This window comes from Cadophora gregata (genome assembly GCF_030347475.1).
Source record: "Cadophora gregata isolate MNR1 chromosome Unknown scaffold_10, whole genome shotgun sequence".
NCBI lineage: Eukaryota > Fungi > Ascomycota > Leotiomycetes > Helotiales > Ploettnerulaceae > Cadophora > Cadophora gregata.
Window position 1 is genome coordinate 1085850 of NW_026695933.1, and position 21180 is coordinate 1107029.

General features: G+C 49.1%; 7 protein-coding genes across 10 annotated transcripts; 3 read left to right on the forward strand and 4 right to left on the reverse strand.

Annotated features, from left to right (window-relative positions):
* Window positions 1-1327: 1327 nt before the first annotated feature.
* Window positions 1328-2005, forward strand: PFY1 (profilin, required for normal timing of actin polymerization in response to thermal stress; the record flags this gene model as incomplete). Its single annotated transcript, XM_058494918.1, has 5 exons — window positions 1328-1340; window positions 1401-1416; window positions 1487-1571; window positions 1647-1784; window positions 1871-2005. 5 exons carry the CDS (start codon window positions 1328-1330, stop codon window positions 2003-2005), a joined length of 387 nt encoding a protein of 128 aa, XP_058355228.1.
* A 547-nt stretch (window positions 2006-2552) lies between these two features.
* Window positions 2553-3296, reverse strand: GOT1 (Golgi Transport; the record flags this gene model as incomplete). Its single annotated transcript, XM_058494919.1, has 5 exons — window positions 2553-2846; window positions 2894-2909; window positions 2964-3012; window positions 3081-3107; window positions 3266-3296. The coding sequence occupies 5 exons, from the start codon at window positions 3294-3296 to the stop codon at window positions 2553-2555; spliced, it is 417 nt and encodes a 138-aa protein (XP_058355229.1).
* Window positions 3297-3735: 439 nt separating this feature from the next.
* ONS95_001710 (uncharacterized protein) lies at window positions 3736-5397 on the reverse strand. The gene is made up of 2 exons (XM_058494920.1): window positions 4172-5397; window positions 3736-4016 (listed from the first exon to the last, which is right to left on the reverse strand). The coding sequence occupies exon 1, from the start codon at window positions 4936-4938 to the stop codon at window positions 4285-4287; it is 654 nt and encodes a 217-aa protein (XP_058355230.1). The 5' UTR covers window positions 4939-5397; the 3' UTR covers window positions 3736-4016; window positions 4172-4284.
* DAD4 (DASH complex subunit dad4) lies at window positions 5053-5474 on the forward strand (the record flags this gene model as incomplete). The annotated part of the gene is made up of 5 exons (XM_058494921.1): window positions 5053-5055; window positions 5107-5163; window positions 5214-5258; window positions 5313-5397; window positions 5446-5474. 5 exons carry the CDS (start codon window positions 5053-5055, stop codon window positions 5472-5474), a joined length of 219 nt encoding a protein of 72 aa, XP_058355231.1.
* A 260-nt stretch (window positions 5475-5734) lies between these two features.
* On the forward strand, window positions 5735-8394 carry ARP5 (Nuclear actin-protein involved in chromatin remodeling). 2 transcript variants are annotated; one of them, XM_058494923.1, is made up of 3 exons: window positions 5735-6438; window positions 6486-8206; window positions 8255-8394. In XM_058494923.1, the coding sequence occupies exons 1-3, from the start codon at window positions 6270-6272 to the stop codon at window positions 8282-8284; spliced, it is 1920 nt and encodes a 639-aa protein (XP_058355233.1). In that variant the 5' UTR covers window positions 5735-6269; the 3' UTR covers window positions 8285-8394. The 2 variants fall into 2 exon arrangements, with proteins under 2 accessions (XP_058355233.1, XP_058355232.1); XM_058494922.1 differs by having other exon boundaries at window positions 5735-6061; window positions 6118-6438; window positions 6486-8394.
* Window positions 8395-10085, reverse strand: ONS95_001713 (uncharacterized protein). Of its 3 annotated transcripts, XM_058494924.1 has the most exons (4): window positions 9828-10085; window positions 9509-9527; window positions 9121-9368; window positions 8395-8968 (listed from the first exon to the last, which is right to left on the reverse strand). In XM_058494924.1, exons 1-4 carry the CDS (start codon window positions 9861-9863, stop codon window positions 8513-8515), a joined length of 759 nt encoding a protein of 252 aa, XP_058355234.1. In that variant the 5' UTR covers window positions 9864-10085; the 3' UTR covers window positions 8395-8512. The 3 variants fall into 3 exon arrangements, with proteins under 3 accessions (XP_058355234.1, XP_058355236.1, XP_058355235.1); XM_058494926.1 differs by having other exon boundaries at window positions 9121-9527; XM_058494925.1 differs by having other exon boundaries at window positions 9509-10085.
* Window positions 10086-10735: 650 nt separating this feature from the next.
* On the reverse strand, window positions 10736-20784 carry ONS95_001714 (uncharacterized protein). The gene is made up of 3 exons (XM_058494927.1): window positions 19451-20784; window positions 14491-19404; window positions 10736-14434 (listed from the first exon to the last, which is right to left on the reverse strand). Exons 1-3 carry the CDS (start codon window positions 20342-20344, stop codon window positions 14294-14296), a joined length of 5949 nt encoding a protein of 1982 aa, XP_058355237.1. The 5' UTR covers window positions 20345-20784; the 3' UTR covers window positions 10736-14293.
* Window positions 20785-21180: the final 396 nt, after the last annotated feature.

Below are 21180 nucleotides of genomic sequence, written 5' to 3' on the forward strand. Positions count from 1 at the left end.
ATCCTAAGGTAGGGCTCGTGATGTTGATGATGACTGACATTACTGTACGTTTTGTCCGAATCCATCTGTGGATGGCCAGTCTCCCAGTTTCAACTGAATGGAACGTGGATTGGACTGGACGGAGCCGAGGACAGACCGTGCACAAAACCTGAAGGCTTGGCCGTCAAAGGGAAGGAGATCTCCCACAGACATTGATGAAAGCGGCAGATGCGCTTGCGAATGATCGTGATACCGGGGGATCATGAGTTAGAAGGGTGATCGTTTCTACAAGTTCGGATCTCCATGTTCTTGAACCAGTGCAGCCCGAAGTAGGTAGAATGATCCCGAGCGTGGCACATGACGCCACACATCACTCACTACCTTACTTCGAAGATCTTGATATTGGAACACTTCGCCAAAGTCTAAAGAGCCGCTGTCATCGACGACTGCTATCTCCCCTCCCCTCCCCTTCCTACCCCGCGGTTCTAGGGCTTGCCGGGGGGATCATTGACAACTCTATCCCAAGTATCTAGTTAGTGTTGGCGGCCAGACAATCTGGGCATAACATGCTTCACAACATGTCTAATTCGGTGAAGCAACTGCAGAAGAGCTGAGCATGTTAATCTCCCTCGAGCTTGTCTGCTCCAAAAAGCAACAACGAAGAATGATGCCGATGCCTTCTACAAGAGATCTGCAGTCTGATACCAGTGTCGAATCGCATCAGAGGATAAATGCAGCGTTCGGGATCCCCTGAGAGACTCTGCTACAGTGCATTGCGTATTGGTTAGTCGTCGAGACAGCCAAGACAGCAAACACAGCAAGGGCCGTCCCTTTCTTTGTCCGCCGAGAGTTCGCTGATACTATTGTACCTGCTCGCTCTGCCTTTGACAGTGCTTGCTGGCGTTGTTGGTCCACGGAGGCGAGTAATTTTGGACGTTGGCAGCAGCTAACAGCGGGGAGTAAGGTATTGCAATGAACTCAAGACAGATAATTCACTTGAAGCACGTACTTTGAAAACTACCAGGAGTCTTAATATACCTGCTACTATACTGGCGAGCTGGAAGAACTGAAAACCGGAATGAGTCAAGTGAAGTAAAGTATTCCAAGTCTTGTAGCGGCGGCTGAGGCATTCCACTTTTATCACCCCAAGCTACCGTAGCGTGCCGTCCGCGACCCCTCCAAAAAGGCTTCTGCGCCAAGCTCAGCGACGCAAGTCACAACAACTTCAACCACTTTCCATCATACATCGACCTACTCCGAATCCTTGTTGCTCAGCACCGCTTCATCCTCGCATAGAATCTTCCACCTGTTCAGCTCTGTCCATTACTCTGCACTAAGCGCGCTCGAAATGTCGTGGCAAGGTACGTGGAACTGCCTAATGGCTACCCCTCCTGCAACACACACTGACTTGAAGACCACAGCATATGTTGACTCTAGGTACGTCTCTGGGATCGACTTCGAATAGGTGAAACTTGGCAATGAGGAATCGAAGCTGATGGAAGTATAGCATGGTGGCTAGTGGCCATGTCGATAAGGGAGCTATTTACAGCATTGCGGGTGACAGCAAGTGGGCTGCCAGTCCAAACTTCGACGTACGTCTACCTTTTCTAAGGGTGGCGAGGGAGGCGATCTGATGATCATGGTCCGAAAATGCTGACCTCCATTAGGTCTCTGCCACTGAGATGAAGGAGATCATCAATGGTTTGTCAGGAAAGGTCGATGCTCTGTATGCTGAAGGATTGCACGTTGGTGGGGAGAGATACGTCCTCACAAAAGCCGAAGATAGAAGTCTCTATGCCAGAAAGGTAGTGTTCTTTTTCCTAAACCGTTTGCGATATCTTGATAGATTTGGCAGCAGTCAACCCTCTTGCTATTGCTAATACTTCCTCAGGGCCGAGAGGGCGTCGTCATTGTCAAGACCAAGCAAGCTATCCTCATAGCCCACTATGGCGAGAGCATGATTGCCGGGAACTCAGCAACAACTGTCGAACAGCTGGCAGACTACCTCATCAAGTCGGGTTACTAGGGCACATTCAAACAAATGGATCGGTGGGGTTGGTAGCGATTCGGATTTTTCTAGAGGGGTGGAGAAGGGCAGAGATGTGCATAAACGTAGGCGAGACCTTCTTTGGGAGTCAGAGGCCGATACTAGAACAGTATCTTTGACGATGGATCATGGGAGTGGTAGTTAGGAGGATGTGGATAGATAGCCTTGCAGATGCCTTAGGGAACGGGGAGGGCTTGGAGCTTTGCATAGGTGGATGAATTCACGACTTTTTACTCGGATTTTCGGGAGAGAAGAAACATAAGGGATTTTCGACAAACTGGTCCTCGTCCCTCAAATTCTGGGTATATTAAGAAGAAGTCTCCCGGCGGAATGGCCGGGTAAGGAGCTTGAGCTCAACCACACCACGACCCAAAAGCTGTATCAAAGCCTAAACGCCAACACATACTAACTCCGCATGTCCTGTACAGGCCATCTACCCATTATCATATCCCACATCTTGAAAACGTTCCGCAAATTACAAAGCCAACCGCATTAATTACGCAGGTCTGGTGACATCACAACTCCCCTATACTGGTAATTGCGCACCACCACCAAGTCCCATTCTGTCAACAGCCACACCAATCCACGGCCCAATGATGGGTATATTCCTCGCAAAGCCAGCAATCGTACCTAAGAAGTCTCCAAACAGGATGAATATCCCGTACAGCTCGACCAAGAAGCCGACCAGAGCCCAGCGCATTAAGATCAGACAGAGGCCCGCAAAGAACGCAGCTGTACCCTTGAGCTTCTGGCGGCGCGCGAAGAAGAGCGCTGTCTTCTGGGGTCCGATAATGATTGTTAGGCCGAGGAGGAAAAGAATCTGCCCGGGTGAGCCGTGATGAATGGATATGACAGGAAATAGCATACGTTGCCCATTGCTAGCCTTGAAGGATTTGGTCAGCTTGATTCCGAGAAGCAGAGGGAACGGAAAACTTACATTGCTCTATCAAAGAACATGAAGACTCCACAGATGAGAAAGAATCCACCTGTTGCAACTCCCTGTCAGTACTTTGTAGGTAGTGCGCCGCAGCACATAGTAACGAGGGTAACATACCTCCTGAACAGAACGCTACGCCAATCTCTATATTACTCAACCATTAGCAAAAGATCCCGCAAAGCGTTCCTCGAAGCCTGGTGTTGTAGCCGGCGCATCAAGTGTCTCGATGCCCCTTTTCAAGCTCCTGCTGGTGATTTTCGAGCCTCGATTTTGCTCCGATCGCGGGAAACAGGGGAACATACTCTGCGAATCGGATAACCACATGGTAGGCATCTTGCTGTTTTCAACTTGTGTAGGAGACAGAACTCGAAATTCGAAATTCGTGAGTTTTGAATGGACTTTACGATAAGGAGAAGGGAGAGCTGGGCTTGGGAAGACGCGCAGGGATCAGAACGCGGACTTTTTTTTGGTGAGGGATGGCTTGGATGCCTTGGCACTTGGGAAACTTGGTGGGCTGGTTGCCGAGTGGGTGGGCTTTTCTAGCTTGGAATTTTTCTTGCGCTTCTCGATCTTCAAGATCCAGACCAGCCAGCTACTTGTAGCAGCAAATATGGCCTTACTTTGACCTGTCGGATATCACTTCCGGTGGTGTTCATAGTGAGTAATTGAGAAAGGCACTGCCATCGAGGTTTGTTTTTCATCACTTGTCTCATGTTGAGTCCCAGGACTCCGGAATTGGGAACTGCCGCGACGACTGGGGCATCTTTGCTCTGGTGACTGAGTTTATTCTTCTATATCTTCTCGGTACCCCGTCGTGCTTCAGGCAGATAATGAGAATCTTGATCGCGATTAAGCCGGAGCTCTTTCTTGAACCGTTAGTCGAAAGACTTTCGGTGGGTTGAATGCGCTTGACTTTGTCGGTCATACAGACTGTGTCCTGGCGTTGAAGCTGTATCTGCTGGATTGCACCGCCTGCCGGCTCATTCCACCTTGCTGCCCGCCCATCATACAAAGCCGTTCGATCGATTTGGGATTGTTCGGAATGAAGAGAGCCTGCCTAATAGGATTAGCTGGCAGCATAGGAAATGGTGTTTGCTTCTAAGAATTTACCAGCCAGCACCATTTGGTACTCTGGAGGCAGACAACACATCATATGCTGCCATTATGGCAAGACTTGATTTTAACTCCGTATCGTAATTTCTGCTTACCTGGAGCTTGTACGCCGCAACATGTGGCCATCTGCTCATCCTTCCTCAGTGTATGCCGCGCCAAAATCCAACCCTCCGTCCCCTCTACACTTGCTCCCCAAGCAAATTGCTCATTACTTGAGAACTGTATGCGCTCCTCTGGCTTCCAGGTACTGCTCTGCTACACCTTGTCCTAGAGTTCTGATAACCCCAAAGACCTCCTTATCATGGTACCTCAATCTAGTCTTAGGATCTGTGTATGGCGCTCCCAATCCTGTAATATCACAGTAATGCTTTGGATGTGCCAAAGACGGCGCAGACTCGATGTTCGTGTACGTCGCACTGGGAGCGTTTGAAAATCCATTCGACCTCATGTTCCTCTCCAGCACCAGCTTCGACAAGTTCCGTGAAGCTTGCGCGAGATTGGGAGGTTGAAGTGTAGAACCAGGCGTTGAGACTGCGGGGGTTGATTCGCCATCTGTGGATACATAAGATTCGTCTGGATTAGGAGTTGCAGCGCCACTGTTCTCGTTGGTAGGTTGAAGGGAGGCCTCTTTGCGGACTGCGTCGCCGAGGATAGTTTTGATATTCTTGTTGCGGCGCTGGTTGGGCTTCCAATGAGGGTTGCGAAACGGCTTATGGATTGCGTGTATGTCGAGCTGGTCAAGGAGCGCTTGATGAGCATCTGCTTCTTCAGTGGAGGGTTGGGGTGCCATTGTATTGCTGTTTCGGCGTTTATCGAGTGAGGTAGAGAGGAAGGCTGGCTGTTTGTTCACGGGAGCTTCCATGCAAATGGAACGTAGGTCTGGATCCACGTGATGTTGTGCCCGCTCTTGGTTCTGTAGACGAACGCGTCGATATGGCGAATTAATGCCGCGACAATAACATTCCAAGGACGCAAAATGGTATGATGAGACTCAAGGCTAGAGAAAGCGACTGTATTGATTCTCTTATAGGAAAGCCCTCACGAGCATCAGCAGAACTTGCTGCTCTCTCGAATCATTACCAATGTGGTAAGTGATGAAATCACCTCCACTCTCAGGCAACCGCTAATATTCAGAAGGAGAAACTCAATGAAGCTATTATGCTTCTGAACAAAAGTCTTCAGGTACGAAATGGAGCCAAGCAGGCTTCTTTCACAGCCTTTGCTAAATCACGACAGGAGATCAACATCCAGAATATGAACGTTGAACTTGTCGCCCAAATGTTCAAGAACTACCAGTCAAACGTCCTCTTCCACCTGGAAGGTAAGTCATGGTCAGTCACTCTGACAATATAATCCTAATGATATCTAGCAACGGATTCCCTCAAAGATCCTTCGTAGTGGCTCAGTGGGTCGGGTTTCGAGTGAAGCATGTATTGGATTTGGAGTGGTGGCGTTAAGGCTAAGATTGAGATTAACTAGATTATGGGTTGAATTTGAGAAATGATATAGTATCCCACAAATAGCTGCATGATTTAAAATCCTTTGTAGGGTTGCGTTGCAACCAGTATGTGGTTTGTTCTGTCCGCACAATCGTAGCCTCGCCGGGATCCAAGATCACCGTTTCCAGCCTCGTCGCGAAACCGCGAGACCTCGAGCTCTCAGCCCAGAGACCTTGTTGGCCGTCAGCTACTTAGCTCACGAACGTCTGAAGCTCAATTACCAATACCTCCAAACTGTCTCTTCTCTCAGTAAAATATCACCATGCCCTAAACGCCTGATCGCGGTTACATCTCCTTCAACGACAATGGCGCCCTCTGCAACAGAATCCCAAGCTCAACCTCCACAGCCGGAGAGTGCACTGCCGCCGCCACGCCTCTACACGCCTCGAGAAGGCCGTTTTGAGAAGTTTGTTGACATCCAGGAAGATGGATATCGGCAGGCAAAATCGAGAAGGAATCAAGGGGTGGCAATTGTCATCGATAATGGTACAAAACCTGTGAATGCGCCAACATCAATGGCCCTTGCTAAAACTACGAAACAGGGTCTTCTGCTACTCGAGCTGGATGGTCCTTCGAGGCTGCTCCTCGACTGAATCTCGTGCCCATATATTCCAGATATCGAGACCGGAAGCTGGGCAAGACATACTCGTTTGTTGGTGCCGATGTGTACGCCGATACTACAGCTAGAGGACATATGAGGAATGCTTTCGAGGCAGGTAGTGGCATCGTCAGCAATTGGGATGTTATGGAATCGGTTCTGGACTATGTTTTCATCAAATTGGGCATGGATGGCGTAAATGGAGGGGTGGATGTTCCCATTGTCATGACTGAAGCTGTCGCCAATCTACCGTACTCAAGAAAGAGTGAGTTCTCGAAAGGCATCCAAGAACTTTACTGATTTTGGAATCAGCTATGACTGAGATTATCTTTGAGGCATATTCGGCCCCTTCGCTGGCTTTTGGTATCGATTCCCTATTCTCCTACGACTTCAACGATGGCAAGACTGGACTTGTTGTCTCCTCTTCGCATAGCTCCACCCACGTTATTCCGGTGCTGAACTCAAAGGCGATTCTCGCCCAAGCTACCCGACTGAACTGGGGAGGATCTCACAGTGCTGAGTACCTTCTTAAGCTCATCCGCTTGAAGTACCCTACATTTCCGGGCAAACTCAATTCTTCACAAATGGAGTACCTACTCCGGGATCACTGCTATCTTTCCCAAGAATATGACCAGGAATTGAGCAAATATCTCGACTGGAGTGGCCTCGAGGACCGCGATCATGTCATTCAATACCCGTACACCGAAGAAGTCATCATTCAGAAGAGCGAGGAAGAGCTAGCGAAAATTGCCGAGAAAAGGAAAGAGAGCGGTAGGAGGTTACAGGAGCAGGCTGCCAAGATGCGATTGGAGAAGTTGATTCGCAAGGAACAAGAGCTTGACTATTATCGAGACCTACAAAATCGACTGGCCGACGAGACGAAGAAGGAGATCAAGCGAATGCTCGATGCTGAGGATCTAAAGGATGAAGCAGCTCTCGAAAGGACAATTAAGGAGCTCGACAAGTCAATTCGGAAGGCACGGACTAAGGATGTTGGGGGTCCAGAAGTTGAGGAGGAAGTCGAGGAACCGGATTTCAGCTTGCTGGAAATCGCGGACGATCAACTGGACGAAGCTGGCATTAAACAGAAACGTCACCAACGCCTCATGAAATCGAACCATGAAGCTCGTGCCAGGGCGAAAGCCGAGAAGGAGAAAGAGAAGGCTCGTGTTGCTGAGGAGCAACGACTTGATGACGAGAAGCGAGAAAACGACTTGGAGGGCTGGCTGCAGGAGCGAAGAAACGCTCGAGCAGGCCTGATTCAGAAGATCAAAGACCGAGATCGTCTCAAGGCTGATCTAGGTAATCGAAAGTCGCTCGCAAGCCAAATCAGAATGAAGAGCATTGCAAATCTGGCTTCCGACAATCCGACCAAGAAGCGTCGCCGAGGTGGAGATGATGATAATTTTGGTGCCAACGATGACGACTGGGGTGTTTACAGACAGATTGCTACAGGCGACGGCAGTGATGATGAAGAAGAGGAAGATTTCGGTGTCACTCTGAAAACTCTTGAAGCAGACCTACTCAAATACGACCCCGACTTCACTGACCAGCATACTCTTGACGCACAAAGCGATTGGACCAAGAGCCTCATGCATGCTTTCCTACGTGGACCGAGACCGTTCGACATGAAGAGCCAAGGAGAGGCACACCAGCTTCATCTGAACGTGGAGCGAATCCGAGTTCCCGAGGTGGTATTTCAACCATCAATCGCCGGCCTCGACCAAGCTGGCATTGTGGAGATCGCGGCCGACATCTTGACTCAACGCCTAAATGGAGTTGGTACGCAGGATGTATTCCTGAAAGACATTTTCTTGACAGGAGGTAGCTCTCTATTCCTGAACTTTGATGAGAGGCTTAGGGAAGGATTGAGAGCATATTTGCCTGCCGAAGCGCCACTAAATGTTCGCAGAGCAAAGGATTCTGTGATGGATTCTTGGAAGGGAGCTGCGAAATGGGCTGGGGGGGAGAAGTGGAAGACAGCTGCTGTCACAAGAGACGAGTACCTTGAAAAAGGCGCGGAATATATGAAGGTACGTGAAGTAATTCATGATCAAAGGATACCTGCTCACTGCTCCCAGGAACACGATCTGGGTAACGCTTACTCTTGAGGGACTGGGAAACAGCACGAGTTACTTGGCGAGAACAAACATTGACATTCATTGCTTCCTGCTCAACTATGAGAGTGTTCTTTAACCAGCCAAAGCGATCATAACCTAGTAGTCCCAAACGCCGTATATTCATAATTTCCACATGCCAGAGTGCACACCCTTGCGAGTCATCCATGTCCATTAACGCCAGCCAGCCCTCAACCCCATGATGCCTACCCAAGGAGACTGTTACAAGGACATGGCAGATTGATCACCTAGTCGAGTACGAATTTCCTGCTCTACGCTGTCTTCAGTGCTCTGCTTATATCTTTTGCTTTCTTCATATTCTCTGCTTTCCTGACTGTGCTTTCCCGATTGTAGACTAGCGGCAGCTATATTTCGAGCTGCAGATGCCTGGAGCTGGTTCATGGGTGCCATAGGTGCAACGGGTGCATCGTGATGCTGCTGCTGGATGTGTTCTGGGTGTTGATCATGGCGTGGCGGGTGGTTCAGAATGACATTTGGCGGTGGTTGTGGGTATTCGCCTTGTGACTCGATGAGCCGCGACTGCAAGTGGATAATGTACTCGCGCAACGAATAGTTCTCGGTCTGGATGGCCTTGTAATTATCCTCCAAGTTATGCAAATCGCGAACCTGCTCCTCGAGCTTCTTGATATATCCTTCCTTGCGCTGTCGAAAGGCACGCTGCAGAATGGCATGTTACGTAAGCTTGGGTTCGTGGTGTTGATGACATGAGAATTGACAAAGCAAAGAGACCATTTTCAAAGTTTAACGAGCATCTCCGACTTCAGTGAACAACACGACCATAAGAAATACTCGCCGACATGACAACGTACCTGGGCTGCTCTGTTCTGCGCTGCGCGCTTCGACTGTGAGAGCTCTCGCTTTCCGCCCTTTCGTCCATCGCCCAAGCTGTCGTCCCCGCCGCTGTCTCCGCCGGTGCTCATGATTCCTCCCGGACCGCCAATAGCTGGATCGATGTTGTGATCGTGAGGGCTTGCGCTGGAGGAGTGGTGGGAGACATCGTTATAGCCATGAGGGCCTGGCGCATGGTTTATAACAGCTGAGAGCTGAGCGCGTAGGTCTTTAGAGAAAGGCGCAAGCATCATGTCAGCAGCCGGACACACAAGGTACGTACGGTAGTGACGGGGTCTAGGGGATTACTCGTATCTTAAAGCGAGCCAGGCGAGGAGAGGAGGGGAGGGGGAGGGAGGGGCGTCAAACCATTATCAGCGTTCATGTCCTGCGAAAGTGAGTCAGCTTGCTGAGGGTCGAGAGGTGTGGGATGGGAAGTGGACGGGGCGGCGCTGGCTGGGGAATAAAGAGGAACAAGCAGAGCGCGAAGCCTCTCCGGATTACGAGGAGATAGCTCCAGTGCAATGGATCTCGGCTATTAGGGAACAAAACAAGAACTTCGGGCTTGGAGTAGGGGTTGGGTATGCAGGTGAGTGGAGGTGAAGTGAGGGTGTCGAGACTTGAGAGAGGAGGCTGCGAGGTGTAAAGAGCTCGCTCGCTCGCTTTCACTGACGAGAGACGGACGTACCTGCTGGGGCCCAGGTGCCGGGGCGATCGACTGCATGCTGCTGCTGTTGGGCTTGACCTTGACTTGGGCTTTTGCCGTGCAGGATTCGGTGCGTCGTTAAGGTATGTGAGAGTATGTGTATGTGAATGTCTGTGTGTATTTGTTGTGATTGTGATTGTGATTGTGGACGGCTGCAGCAAATGGAGGTTGAGTCTTGGTGGTAAGTAGCGGAGGTAAAGTAAGACGTATTCGTAGGCAAAATACCTTAGGGTCCGAGTCCGTAGGGTGGGTAGGTAGGGTAGGGTAGGTAGGGTAGGTAGGGTAGGTAGGGTAGGTAGGGTAGGTAGGGTAGGTAGGGTAGGTAGGGTAGGTAGGTTAGGTAGGCTCGGTAGGGTAGGTAACTAGGTAGGTAACTAGGTACCTTAGGTATTACCAGCGTTTCCGCACTGCAGCCAGTGAGTGAGTGGTATGAGGGCGGCCCAGGGTAGGCAGAGGTAGGTAGGTAAGGTAGGCAGAGAGTAGAGTAGAGGTACAGGTACCTACGAGTAGGCTGGTAGGGACCTGTGTTAAGGTAGGGTAGGTAGGGTAGGTAGGGTAGGTAGGGTAGGTACTTCCGTACCTACCTAGAGCACACCTGCAGGCGACAGACAGGCGGGGATGGAGATGGAGAGGAAGGTCACGTGGATGGTTGCGGACTTCGGAACATTCGGGGCTGGCGGGCTGGCGGGCTGGCGGGTGGCCCTGGCCCTGCCTCTGCCCTCGCCCTCGCCCTCGCCCTCGCCCTCACTCAGACACTGGAATCATGGAATGGCATCAAGGATAATACCACCAGCATTTAATTGCTATGCAGGAACACAGGACTGCAGCGAGTGTGATTATCCAGAATGTCCGGCTCGACTGTGGTCTCCACCACCTAGACATGATATGGTATGATACGATACGATACGATACGATACGATACGATACGATACGATACGCAGCAATGATGTTTTCCATGGCTGCGGGAGCTTGCTCGATTCTATACTATGCATGCTCTGCGATTGGCCTGTTCTACATCCCCGAGTCGAAGTGGTGGAATTCTCGGCTCGTTTGTTACTGCTGACATATCAATCTAATGTTTTCGGCTTTTACGCTGGACTTTGGACTCTGAACTTTGGACGACCAAGACCCAACCTCTTCCTCCTCCTCCTCCTCCTCCTCCTCCTCCTCCTCCCTGTTGCTGCTTACGAGATCGTGCATGGAGCTGCCGCTGCCATACCTCCCCATGTTGTTCTATGTCGAATCGAGGTCTTCTATTAGCCAATCGTTCCAGGCTGTTGTGGACGGGAGGAAGTCTCAGCACTTACTCAGCACTGCTTCACGAAGAACGAACGGGCATTATTGGGAAACGAAGTAGATTCAAATTTACCTTGGCCCAGCCCATTTCCCCGTGAACCCACACACGACAGTCCGCATAACGAAAAGGTCAGGTTGGTTGTTGACTCGGAAAACCCTCGGCGCCTTGTCATAATTACGCCCCGACGCGGCGAGATGTATCCATAATCGGCATGTCACTTACGGTATTGAAAGAGAGCACCAGATAAAAACGCCAGCCAGCTAGCAACCTTCCTTACTACTCTCCACACAACAATATCTCGGCAAGACAAATTACTTGTTTTCCTTCCGGCGCTCCGGGGTTTCCAGGCGAGCTCAGCATTTTCCATTTTGGTCATGCGCTTAGCGAGAGCTCAAGCAAGTGCAGTGCAACGACTGTTGCATGATACTACTGGGGTGAGATAGTCATCATCTGCTAGAGCAAGTGCAAGTGTCGTATTTGCAACTCCTTTGATCGATCGAAGGTTATGAACAGACTTGCTTGACAATTGGCGCAGTGATTCGCTTCAGACGGCTCGTACCGAGAATGCCGGCCTTTAGGTATGTCTGGGTGGAGGTGACTGGCCTAGTGAGGGCATCAATGTATATTCTTGCATACCAGCATCGAGTCCCTCCAATCATATTTCCTGGTATCTGCATTTAGACTCTGCTTGCATCTTATCAGCCCCCGAAATTGGTGGGGGCCTTTGGCATCGATTCCATCCATATCTCTGTCTAATAATCTAGTCATCCATCCCTTCGACACTCATCTCGAAAAACATTCAGGTCCTTGGCGTCAGCCTTATATCCCCATGCAGATGTACCTTAATCATAATATAATCCAACTTGCACTCCAGATCGTGCCTCCTGTCGCCGCAAAGCTTGAGATCACACCCATCAGATCATTCATCAAGCCTAAATGGAGATGTTGGAGATGTCCCTGCATTATCTGTAACTGGAATTACTTTGATACTTAGTCCTGTCTATTGCTTAGGCGGCACTATGCCCAAGGATATTCATGATGTCAAGATGTTTGGTACACACCAGGGATCGGATCTTGATCTCTTGTATCTCGATCTTCATCATTGACTCGATCTGTCTGCCGACTTTCAACACTTTTGCCCTTCGATCTGACCTCTTAATGCACAGAAGACGACTATCTCCGTGGGTCTCGGCGATACCATCATCCACGTCTTCGCTCTGCTCGGAGGGAAGAATCAATACACAAGGAGAACCTGAGTACAGAATTTGGAAAGTCCAGAATCCCATCAAGTCCCCCTACAGCCCTGCTCAACATCAACCAACATCTCCACTAAGTGGGGTGTCAGTAGCCTGCATTGCGGCAATGGGGATTGTCATAACCCCGAGATCCTTGCTCGACTGGTACATTTTTCCGATACCTTAGGTGGGTAGTGTGAACTGGGAAGGGTAAGCTGATGTTTCTTGGCTGGTGTATACTTATTGCTTACAAAATACCAGGCTCATGTCTACTCGTTACGGCGGAATTCCGTTACGCGGACTGACGCATCCGACACGCTTGGCTCCTCAAAGGAGGAAGCAAATGTTCGATAAAGCGAGTCGTTGAAATGTTACGTAGTGAATGATAGCCGTAATGTGCGATTTTATTCGCATATCGGCGACTATTTCACCAAATGGCTTGGGCATTTTGCCATCTTATCAAGTACTTCGGCCGATGAGAGACTTATGCCTGAACTTGAATGTTTATATATGCTGTCTTGATTTCTTAGAATTTGCACATTGGTCTGACCTGTATCACAAGTGGTATACATATCAGATGCGCCTTACTATACGTATTACCGCCCTTGTGATCGACGCAACTCAAGTATCGGACTTGGTTAAATCAATGTTCCCCATTCAAAACGTCCACTTTTACCTCTTGGCTGATAATATAAGCAAAAGGACATGTAAGTTCCAAGACAGTTAGTTGTCTTGCTTACTCAGTTGGAATGATTACACAACACATGTGGCAACAAGTGTAGATATAGATCCCAGCAGTACTAGTTGTGTAGGAATTAGTATTGTATAGTGACCAGGATAAGTAATCATTTACTAATTCTAGTACTACCCCTCGGTTTGTACCTTTTGCTTCTCTAGGAGCATGGTCGAATTCTAGAACTCTGATACCCCTCCTCTTACGGTTTTTTAATGCTGCAATTTGCGAGATCGGACAGCAGGAGCGTTGCTTACGGTAAGGATTTCGGACAATGTTTGTGTCCCAAACGTCAACGCGCTTCCGGCCGTAGATGTTGAGTGTCAATAATTAATTACTATGTTTTGTCGACAATATCAGACATAGAGCTGCTGAAGCTCGCCCCAAATCCTAAACAATGGTGGATCGTCTCATCGAAGCAAATTTCTCGGCTGTGTCAATTTCCCAATTTAGCACAGTCTCCTTTCGGTTATCCGATATCCTTGAGATGTACGAGTTTGGGCTCGGCATTGTTAATGGGTGGTGAAATTCTTGGATGTACTCGAGAGCTAAGGTGATGAATAACTCGGAGGCCACGTCAAAGTTAGATTGTCGTTACAGAACCTAGGAAGTCGAGAGAATGGTAACGACTGCCGCGTCAGACATACCTGAGCAGAAGAACGTGATACCCTGTGGGGTGTTACATTGAGTAGGTTTGGTGCTGAGTTCACGGCTGGATCTTTGGATGTGGTCAAATGATTGATTTATGGGCAGATTGCTCTAGCATATTCACCGGCAATGATAACAATCGTCCTTGACGAGGACATGATATAGGATTGACAGACTGAGTATGATATGGGATGGCTAAACTCGTAAGTGTCAAGTATCAAACTTTCTGCGAACGTGTATACAAAGCTAAGTTGACTGTCAACAACTAAACATGAAAGGACCAATTATCGACATGTTTTGAAGTGTTCCTTTAAAAGCTTCTCGTGAATTTGTAAACTAAAATTACCAAAAGTAGCAGGTCCCGATTAGCGGAACTAAAACTTCGCTTTACCACCCATCATGAGAAATGCATAGCTTGAAATGAGCTCGCTGATATCTAGACAAGTTGTTTGTTAACATGTACAGTTGAATGATCCAATCCATGAAGCTAGTCGAGGATACCATCGTCCATTCAAACCTGTTAAAAGTTGCAAATTCATGATCTATGTGAGGAGGATCCACCAGCTCTCTCATCACGCGGCTTCTCCTTCTTGCCGTCATCGACAACCTTTGGTGCGTCAGGAATTTCGATTCCCTTGACTTTGTAGGTCATGCCAAGGTATCCATCACTCACAACCTATTCAAGCGTAAGTAATGACCAGTCGCATGTTCTTGGGCCAGACAAAGACTCACCCAGATATCCATCTTCCTCCCATCACTGATCAGCCCACTCTCCTCTACAGGCAACTTTATTGCTGCTTTCGCAGTGATTCTCCCACCTACAGTCTTTCCTTTGTCACCTGGGCCGCCAGGATTCCAGCCGATCCTCTTAATGGCAACGATCTCGTCTTTATCTTCCTTGCAGAGTATTACGAACCATCCCTCGGTTTGAGACTTCGGGAACCGCGGCGCGTACATCTTGCCATCTGGACCGAGAAGGTTCTGACGGGTAAGAACCACCGTTATTGATAAAGCAGTCAGGTCCCGAACGTCTACTTTGAGACATGGGATTGCCTTTGCACCTTTCTGAAAAGCTGCTGAGTTGTGGCGCGGTACATCCAGACTGGCCACTGTGCGCTGATACGCAAGTTCTGATTCGGCTGAGAAGTCCTGCAGGGTTGAAGGCAGATCTTTTTCAGGGGGTTGATTAACGGGAACTCCTGATAGTATTGACAGAGGGTAGTCAGTAGGCCATCGAGCACACTTGATGCACTGAAGGAGAGTGATCATCTGCATGCAGCTTGACAAGAATCCCATCTCTGTAAGGACATCGATGCTGGCCTGGATGACACGGATTGCTTGGTCGAGAACACTAGTCTGATCACCCACATAATCGGTTATCGGTAGGTCGATGCGAGACATGTGGGCTTGAAGGAGCAAAAATGCTTTGACATGCGGGTCCCAAAGAGGCAGGTCTCCAAAAGCTTTTATGGATAGTGGTAAATTCTTGGCAAGTTCCGCGTTTATGAGGTCTTCATTGTGACGGACTGGAAGCTCATCATATTCTGTTGCACTTGACATCCAAGAAAGAACATCTGTGAAGGTTGCGTTGCGGGTCGCATGCTTGACAAGGTGGCGAATCGTTCTATGGGACAGATAGTAGTAACTCATGATCTTTCCAAGTGGGGTCGAGTCGACATCTCCATTTGGATACATCTCTAAACATTTGGATTCGGCCAGCTCACCGAGGGATTTATCGACCATTGATATCATGTAATCGTTAGCTGATTGCTGAGCAGAGATGGTATTGTGTTCTTCGGCTGAGATTTCCAAGCCGTAATAAGAAGGGTTTTTATGCAGTCGGCGGAAGAAGAATGTCCAAGTGAGATAATCAAGAGCATCTTGTTTAGTGGTAATGGTTTCGGCTGACACTTCGGCGCCCAAGTGATTATCCAATACATTGTGTAGAGAAGATTCAACGGGGAAACCAGTATGTAGGAAGTGCTTATAGAAAGCCTTCTTTGAGTCTTGGGTGAAGATGCGAGCGATACCGGAAGTGTCAAACTGGGGACGACCTGCACGACCAAGCATCTGAAGAACATCTGTGAGATCCATGTCCTTATAGCCTTCAGTTTTGGCATCGAAAAATTGTGTACCCTTGACAACAACCAAGTGAGCTGGCAAGTTGACACCCCATGCCAAGGTGGCAGTTGCCACTAGAATCTGAATCTTATTGTTTGCGAACAACTCCTCGGCCAGGGAACGATCCGATTCTGTGAGACCAGCATGATGCAATCCAATCCCAAAGCTGAGAGCCTCCTTCAATGCGTCATCTTTTACCCGAGTAAGATTTAGTTGAAGGTCTTCTTCCGACATCTTTACGAATCTTCGAGGGTTGTCTTCCATGCCACAGTAGTTTATCAGGTCCTTTGCTGTCAACCTTGTCTGCCGGCGGGAAGCTACAAATACGATGACTGGCTTATCAGGACTGTGAGTCTTTATGGCAAGGAACGTGGGTCTGTTCATTGACTGCATCAATGGACAGAATCCGCGGACTTCAGGGAAACCATCGATGAAGATCTCCAGTGGCACTGGACGAACGCTATGGCGGAAGTTGAACAAGCCTTCTTTGACACCCAACCAATTCCCAAGGTCTGAGGCATTTGCGCAGGCAGTTGACATGCCCATCAATCGGACGGAGTTCTTCGATTGTGCCGCGATGTAATTCATACGCGAGACGATGATCTCTAGAATCGGACCACGGTCTCCTCCAAGCAGATGGATCTCATCGATGATGACAAGGCTGACTTGTCTTACGTATCCTCTTGTTTGCCAAGATCTGGAAATACCGTCCCATTTCTCTGGGGTAGTGATGATGATGTCTGCATCTCGGATAGTGCGGGTGTCCGGCGTGTTGTCTCCAGTCAACTCTACAAGCTTCAGTCCCATTTGCTTCGTAAGTCTCGCACCCCAGTCCTTGACTCGCTCACGCACAAGGGCTTTCATGGGGGCAATATAAACGACTTTTGAGCCTGGCTTCTCTCGGAAAGCCCACCACATAGCCAGCTCACAGGCAATTGTCTTACCAGAGCCAGTGGGTGAGCCCAGTAGCACGTTTGCTGATGTGTGGTAGAGGCAGTGGAATATTTGCGTCTGCATGGGATTGAAATACTGGAATCGCTGACCGTATATCTGCTCCAATGCAGGATTCTTGAGAGCAGTGATGGGCAGGGGCTGGAGGTTTAGCAGATCTGTGTACACGCTTTCTGTATCAGGCCTAATCAAGTGTTGGAATGAAACAGCGTGGACAGTCTCAGCTCCTAGCCATCTGTCTGACACAGCTCGCACGTAGATCTGGGTCGGCAATGGATCAGACAACGGAATGGTGAAGTTTAATTCATGGTCGTCGTAAAGCTTCTTCCGACTAAGAATGAACATCTCATGGTGGTAGATCTCTGAGGTTTCCGAGTTCTCGACCCATATCCAGTAGCTTTCCGAGGTGCCATGGTACTTGTCGTTCCATCGAAAGTCGGGTGTTAGGAACAAGCGAATTCTCAGTACATCTCTATTCAGAGGGGCGATCTCGGAATCCACACTAATTGTTGGGAAGTTGTCCAGGATCTTCGAAATTGTTTTCCCAGCTCCATGATTGTGAACCAGGGCACCAATCTCTGCGGCATCCATGTCTCGCAAGGTTTCTATCGAAATCCCATTCTTGGAGTCGAGTTGATTCAAGATTGGCTTCGCCAGTTCGAACTGATGTAGAGGATGCTGGAAAGCCCATATCCTCTTTTCAATGGAAATGCACATGGATAACAAGACCTGGCATTGATGTCCCCAACGCCGATTGAGCGCGATCATGAAGAGCGCTCTGCAGATTCGGGCTGATTGCTGTGCAATATAATTCGAATCGTTGCCGAGTGCAAAATCCTCTAATGATGCTCGAGAAATGTAAGACTGAAGTAAGATATTTGTTTTTGCTTGTGGTGAATCATTCTTCTCTCCAACGTCACACGGAGATGATTCTTCTCTAAGCTTTGTAAGCTCTTTGGACTCATTATCCCTGGACTGGATGTTGTCGAATTCTCCACTCATAGCAATCATCTTCAGCACATCCGCTTCACTGGAGAGGGGCTTCATCATGGTATTAAAGATCTGAATGCTTGTATGGAGGATGTAGTATTGACTGGCAATTCGCCCAACATCTTTGCTTCGAAGCTCCTCGGTTGTTTCGTTGAAGATAATCATTTGGCTCTGCTGGAGGGTTCTTGCTGCCTGTATCACCAGCAACCGACGGCGCTGAACGAGCGTGGGGTCATCTCGAATCTCAGACCAATCGATACCATACGTCAGAGGGTTTCGCTGCATTCGCACGAAGAGGTAGGAGTAGCCAAGCCATTGAACTGCTTCTGGTACAGAAGTGACCGTCCCCAGAGCAATCTCGGCATTCAAATTGTCCCCCATGTGCTTCGAGAAGCGGGACTCGATCGGAACTTGAGAAGTGACTGCTTGAAGATAATGGGCAAGTTTGTCCTGAGTGGTACATATCATGCCAATACCAGTATCCTGAAATTGAGGTCGACCAGCACGACCAAAGATCTGAAGGACGTCCAAAATACCCAGGTCAATAAACTTACCATCTTGGGCACTGTATACTTGGGTTCCCTTAATGATGACAGCTGCAGCTGGCAAGTTGACACCCCAAGCGAGTGTCGCAGTACAACAGAGGACTTTTAGAACTCCGCTACCAAACAGCTTTTCCATGAGATTTCGGTCAGATCGGGCCATTCCTGCATGATGAATTCCGATGCCCTTGGGCAAGAGCTCACGGATCTCTCGTCCCTTGGAGCGAGCTGCTTCCTTGATAGCGGCCGAATATCCAGGATGCTCCATTGGATCAAAAAGGTGGGTGCAAGCCTGGTCGATGGCTTTTTCGTATAACATCTTTGCCGTACCAGACGTGTCCTTCCTGGAGTGAACGAAGACCATCACCTGATGATCTTGTTCTAACATGTCCTGTACCTTTTCGAACGCAGTGGTGTCGATGTTATCCCTGGATGTTCGGGTACCAGCTTTACCTTTTACTCCAATAAAATGCTGCTCAAGTGGAACCGGTCTGAAACTGGCATCAAAGTAGAACAACCCGGCATGGCGGTTAACTTTGAGGAAGTCTGCAACATCAACATAATTAGGGAGAGTGGCGGAGAGGCCGACAATACGGATGAGAGACTGGGTACTTTCTACCTGACGCTCGGTTCGGGCAACAAGAGACTCTAGAACAGCACCACGATCATCGTGAAGCATGTGAACTTCATCGATAATCAGCAGACGAACTTTCTGCACCAGCTCAGTATCGCCAGTTCCTTTTCGAGTCACTACATCCCATTTCTCTGGCGTAGTGACGATGATTTGGGTAGCTACGATCTCACTCTTGGTGAGATGCATGTCTCCAGTGAATTCGCGAACCTGAATACCGAGCCACGCGAGTCGACTACCAAGCTTTTGAGTGATTTCAGCCGCAAGAGCCTTCATGGGTGCGACATAAACAATTTTGAAGTCCTTGAGGTTGACGGCAAAGTCAGTTGCCTCAGGTTGCTCAGCAGGGCTTGGAGTGATATTCTGCCCTATCTCATGTAGTACTGTCAGCATGGCAGCGTCAGTTTTACCCTGGAATGGTCAGCATAATGTTGAGCACGACAAGCAAAACACCTACAGCACCAGTAGGAGCACAAATCAACATATTCTCGCTCGTTTGGTATGCAACTGGATAGACAAGACTCTGCATTCGATTCAAGGTCTTGTAGCCTCTGAAGGTGTTTCGACAGAGCCCATCCATTTCCGATATTTCTACAAGCTTCCTTCCTTGACCGAGAGTGCCAACTTTCCCAGCAGGAATAGTGTATTCCTCGTAGAATCGCTCCTCTTTCCTAGTATGACCCACTGGTAATGCATACTGTCGACCCTTTGAGTCAAGTTTATTACCAGCGACATGAGTGGTATAGACGTGTGGGTACACTGGTCCATCTCGATTCAAAGCAGGGCCAAGTTGAGCATTCTTGTGCTCGTAGTCCCGCTGTCTCAGTGCCTCTTCTCGCTCACGCCTGGTCTGGAGCTTTCCAGCAAAGAGACCATCCGTGGCTGCAGCGCCACGAATCGATGGGGCGGGCTTGGTGATTTCCTTGCGGTGAGAAATCAGTTCGATGACAAAATCAAGGTCATCGAAACCAATAATATCAGTCAACGTAGATTGGAGTTCTTCTTCGGCACTGTCGGAAGCCAAAAGAGCGCTGATCTGTTCCTGGAGATCATCGCCCGAGAGTCCTTGCTTCCTTGATGCAAATTCCGCACATTTTGCTTGCAACCAGTGAGGCCCGTGAGCTTCGGCGTCTGGAAGGTCGTGGGCATCGCTACTCCACACATCCTCCTCGCTGTCATCGATGAAATCCCACACATCATCACCACTGTTTCCTGAAGTAAAATCTTCATCGAAATCAATATCGGAGCCGTAGGAATCAGCTGTAGGTGTAGGCAATTTAATTTTTGCTAGGGCAGCTCGCATGGCAGCAAGCTGCGTTTGCCACTGGGCGAGGGCCGAGGCTGAGTCCATTGCGGGCGATGAGCTGAACTTTGACACGGGCTCAAGTGAACTGTCTGTAGAATATGAGTAAATGGGATTTGTATCAGCGAATAGACGAGACGAGTCTCAACTTCGTGGTCGTGAACTTGAGCTGAGAGGCACCTAGGCTAGGTATCGAAGAAAATGTTGATGACTGGACGGGACGGGCTAGCGTGGGTGCATCTAGTTCAGCGTCAGGGGTGGATCGAATCAGCTACAGTAACCGATCTTCCTCCTCAGAACAACCCCTTGACTCTCCTGGTAGGTAAGCTCGTAAGGTAGGCAGATACCTAGTGTAGTTGCCAGTTTGGAAGTCCCAAAGTATCGAGCAGATCTTGGACACTCAAAATGGAAATTGTCCATACCATACAATCTACAAACTGCCAGGACATTGGAGAGTCAAGGTAGGTAGGTAGGTAGGTAGGTAGGTGCCGTAATCGAGGCTGTGATGCACTGATGCCCTGTGTCCTGTGTTGGGCACCGGGGAACAATTCCTTACCTGCCTTACCTTACCTTGCCTACTCGTACCTCATGCTTTGGTTTGCCGCACCGCACTTTCCTAGCCAGGTAATGTAGGTAGGTAGGTAGGTACCTTAGGTTTTCTTGTCTCATGCATGGTCAGTCCAGTCCTGCTGTTTGCAAGACTTAGGTCCATGGCCGACTGCTGTTCTCCACGTGCTTGAGCCACGTTCTACCTACCGGTATTGAGACTGCTGTGTAAAATTCTCCTCTCCTCTTCACCTTGTTCTCGTCCCTCCGGCGCGTGGCACTACGCATCGTAGCGGAACTCTCTACTCTTCCTCCTTAACCACAAACGCGCAACGCGT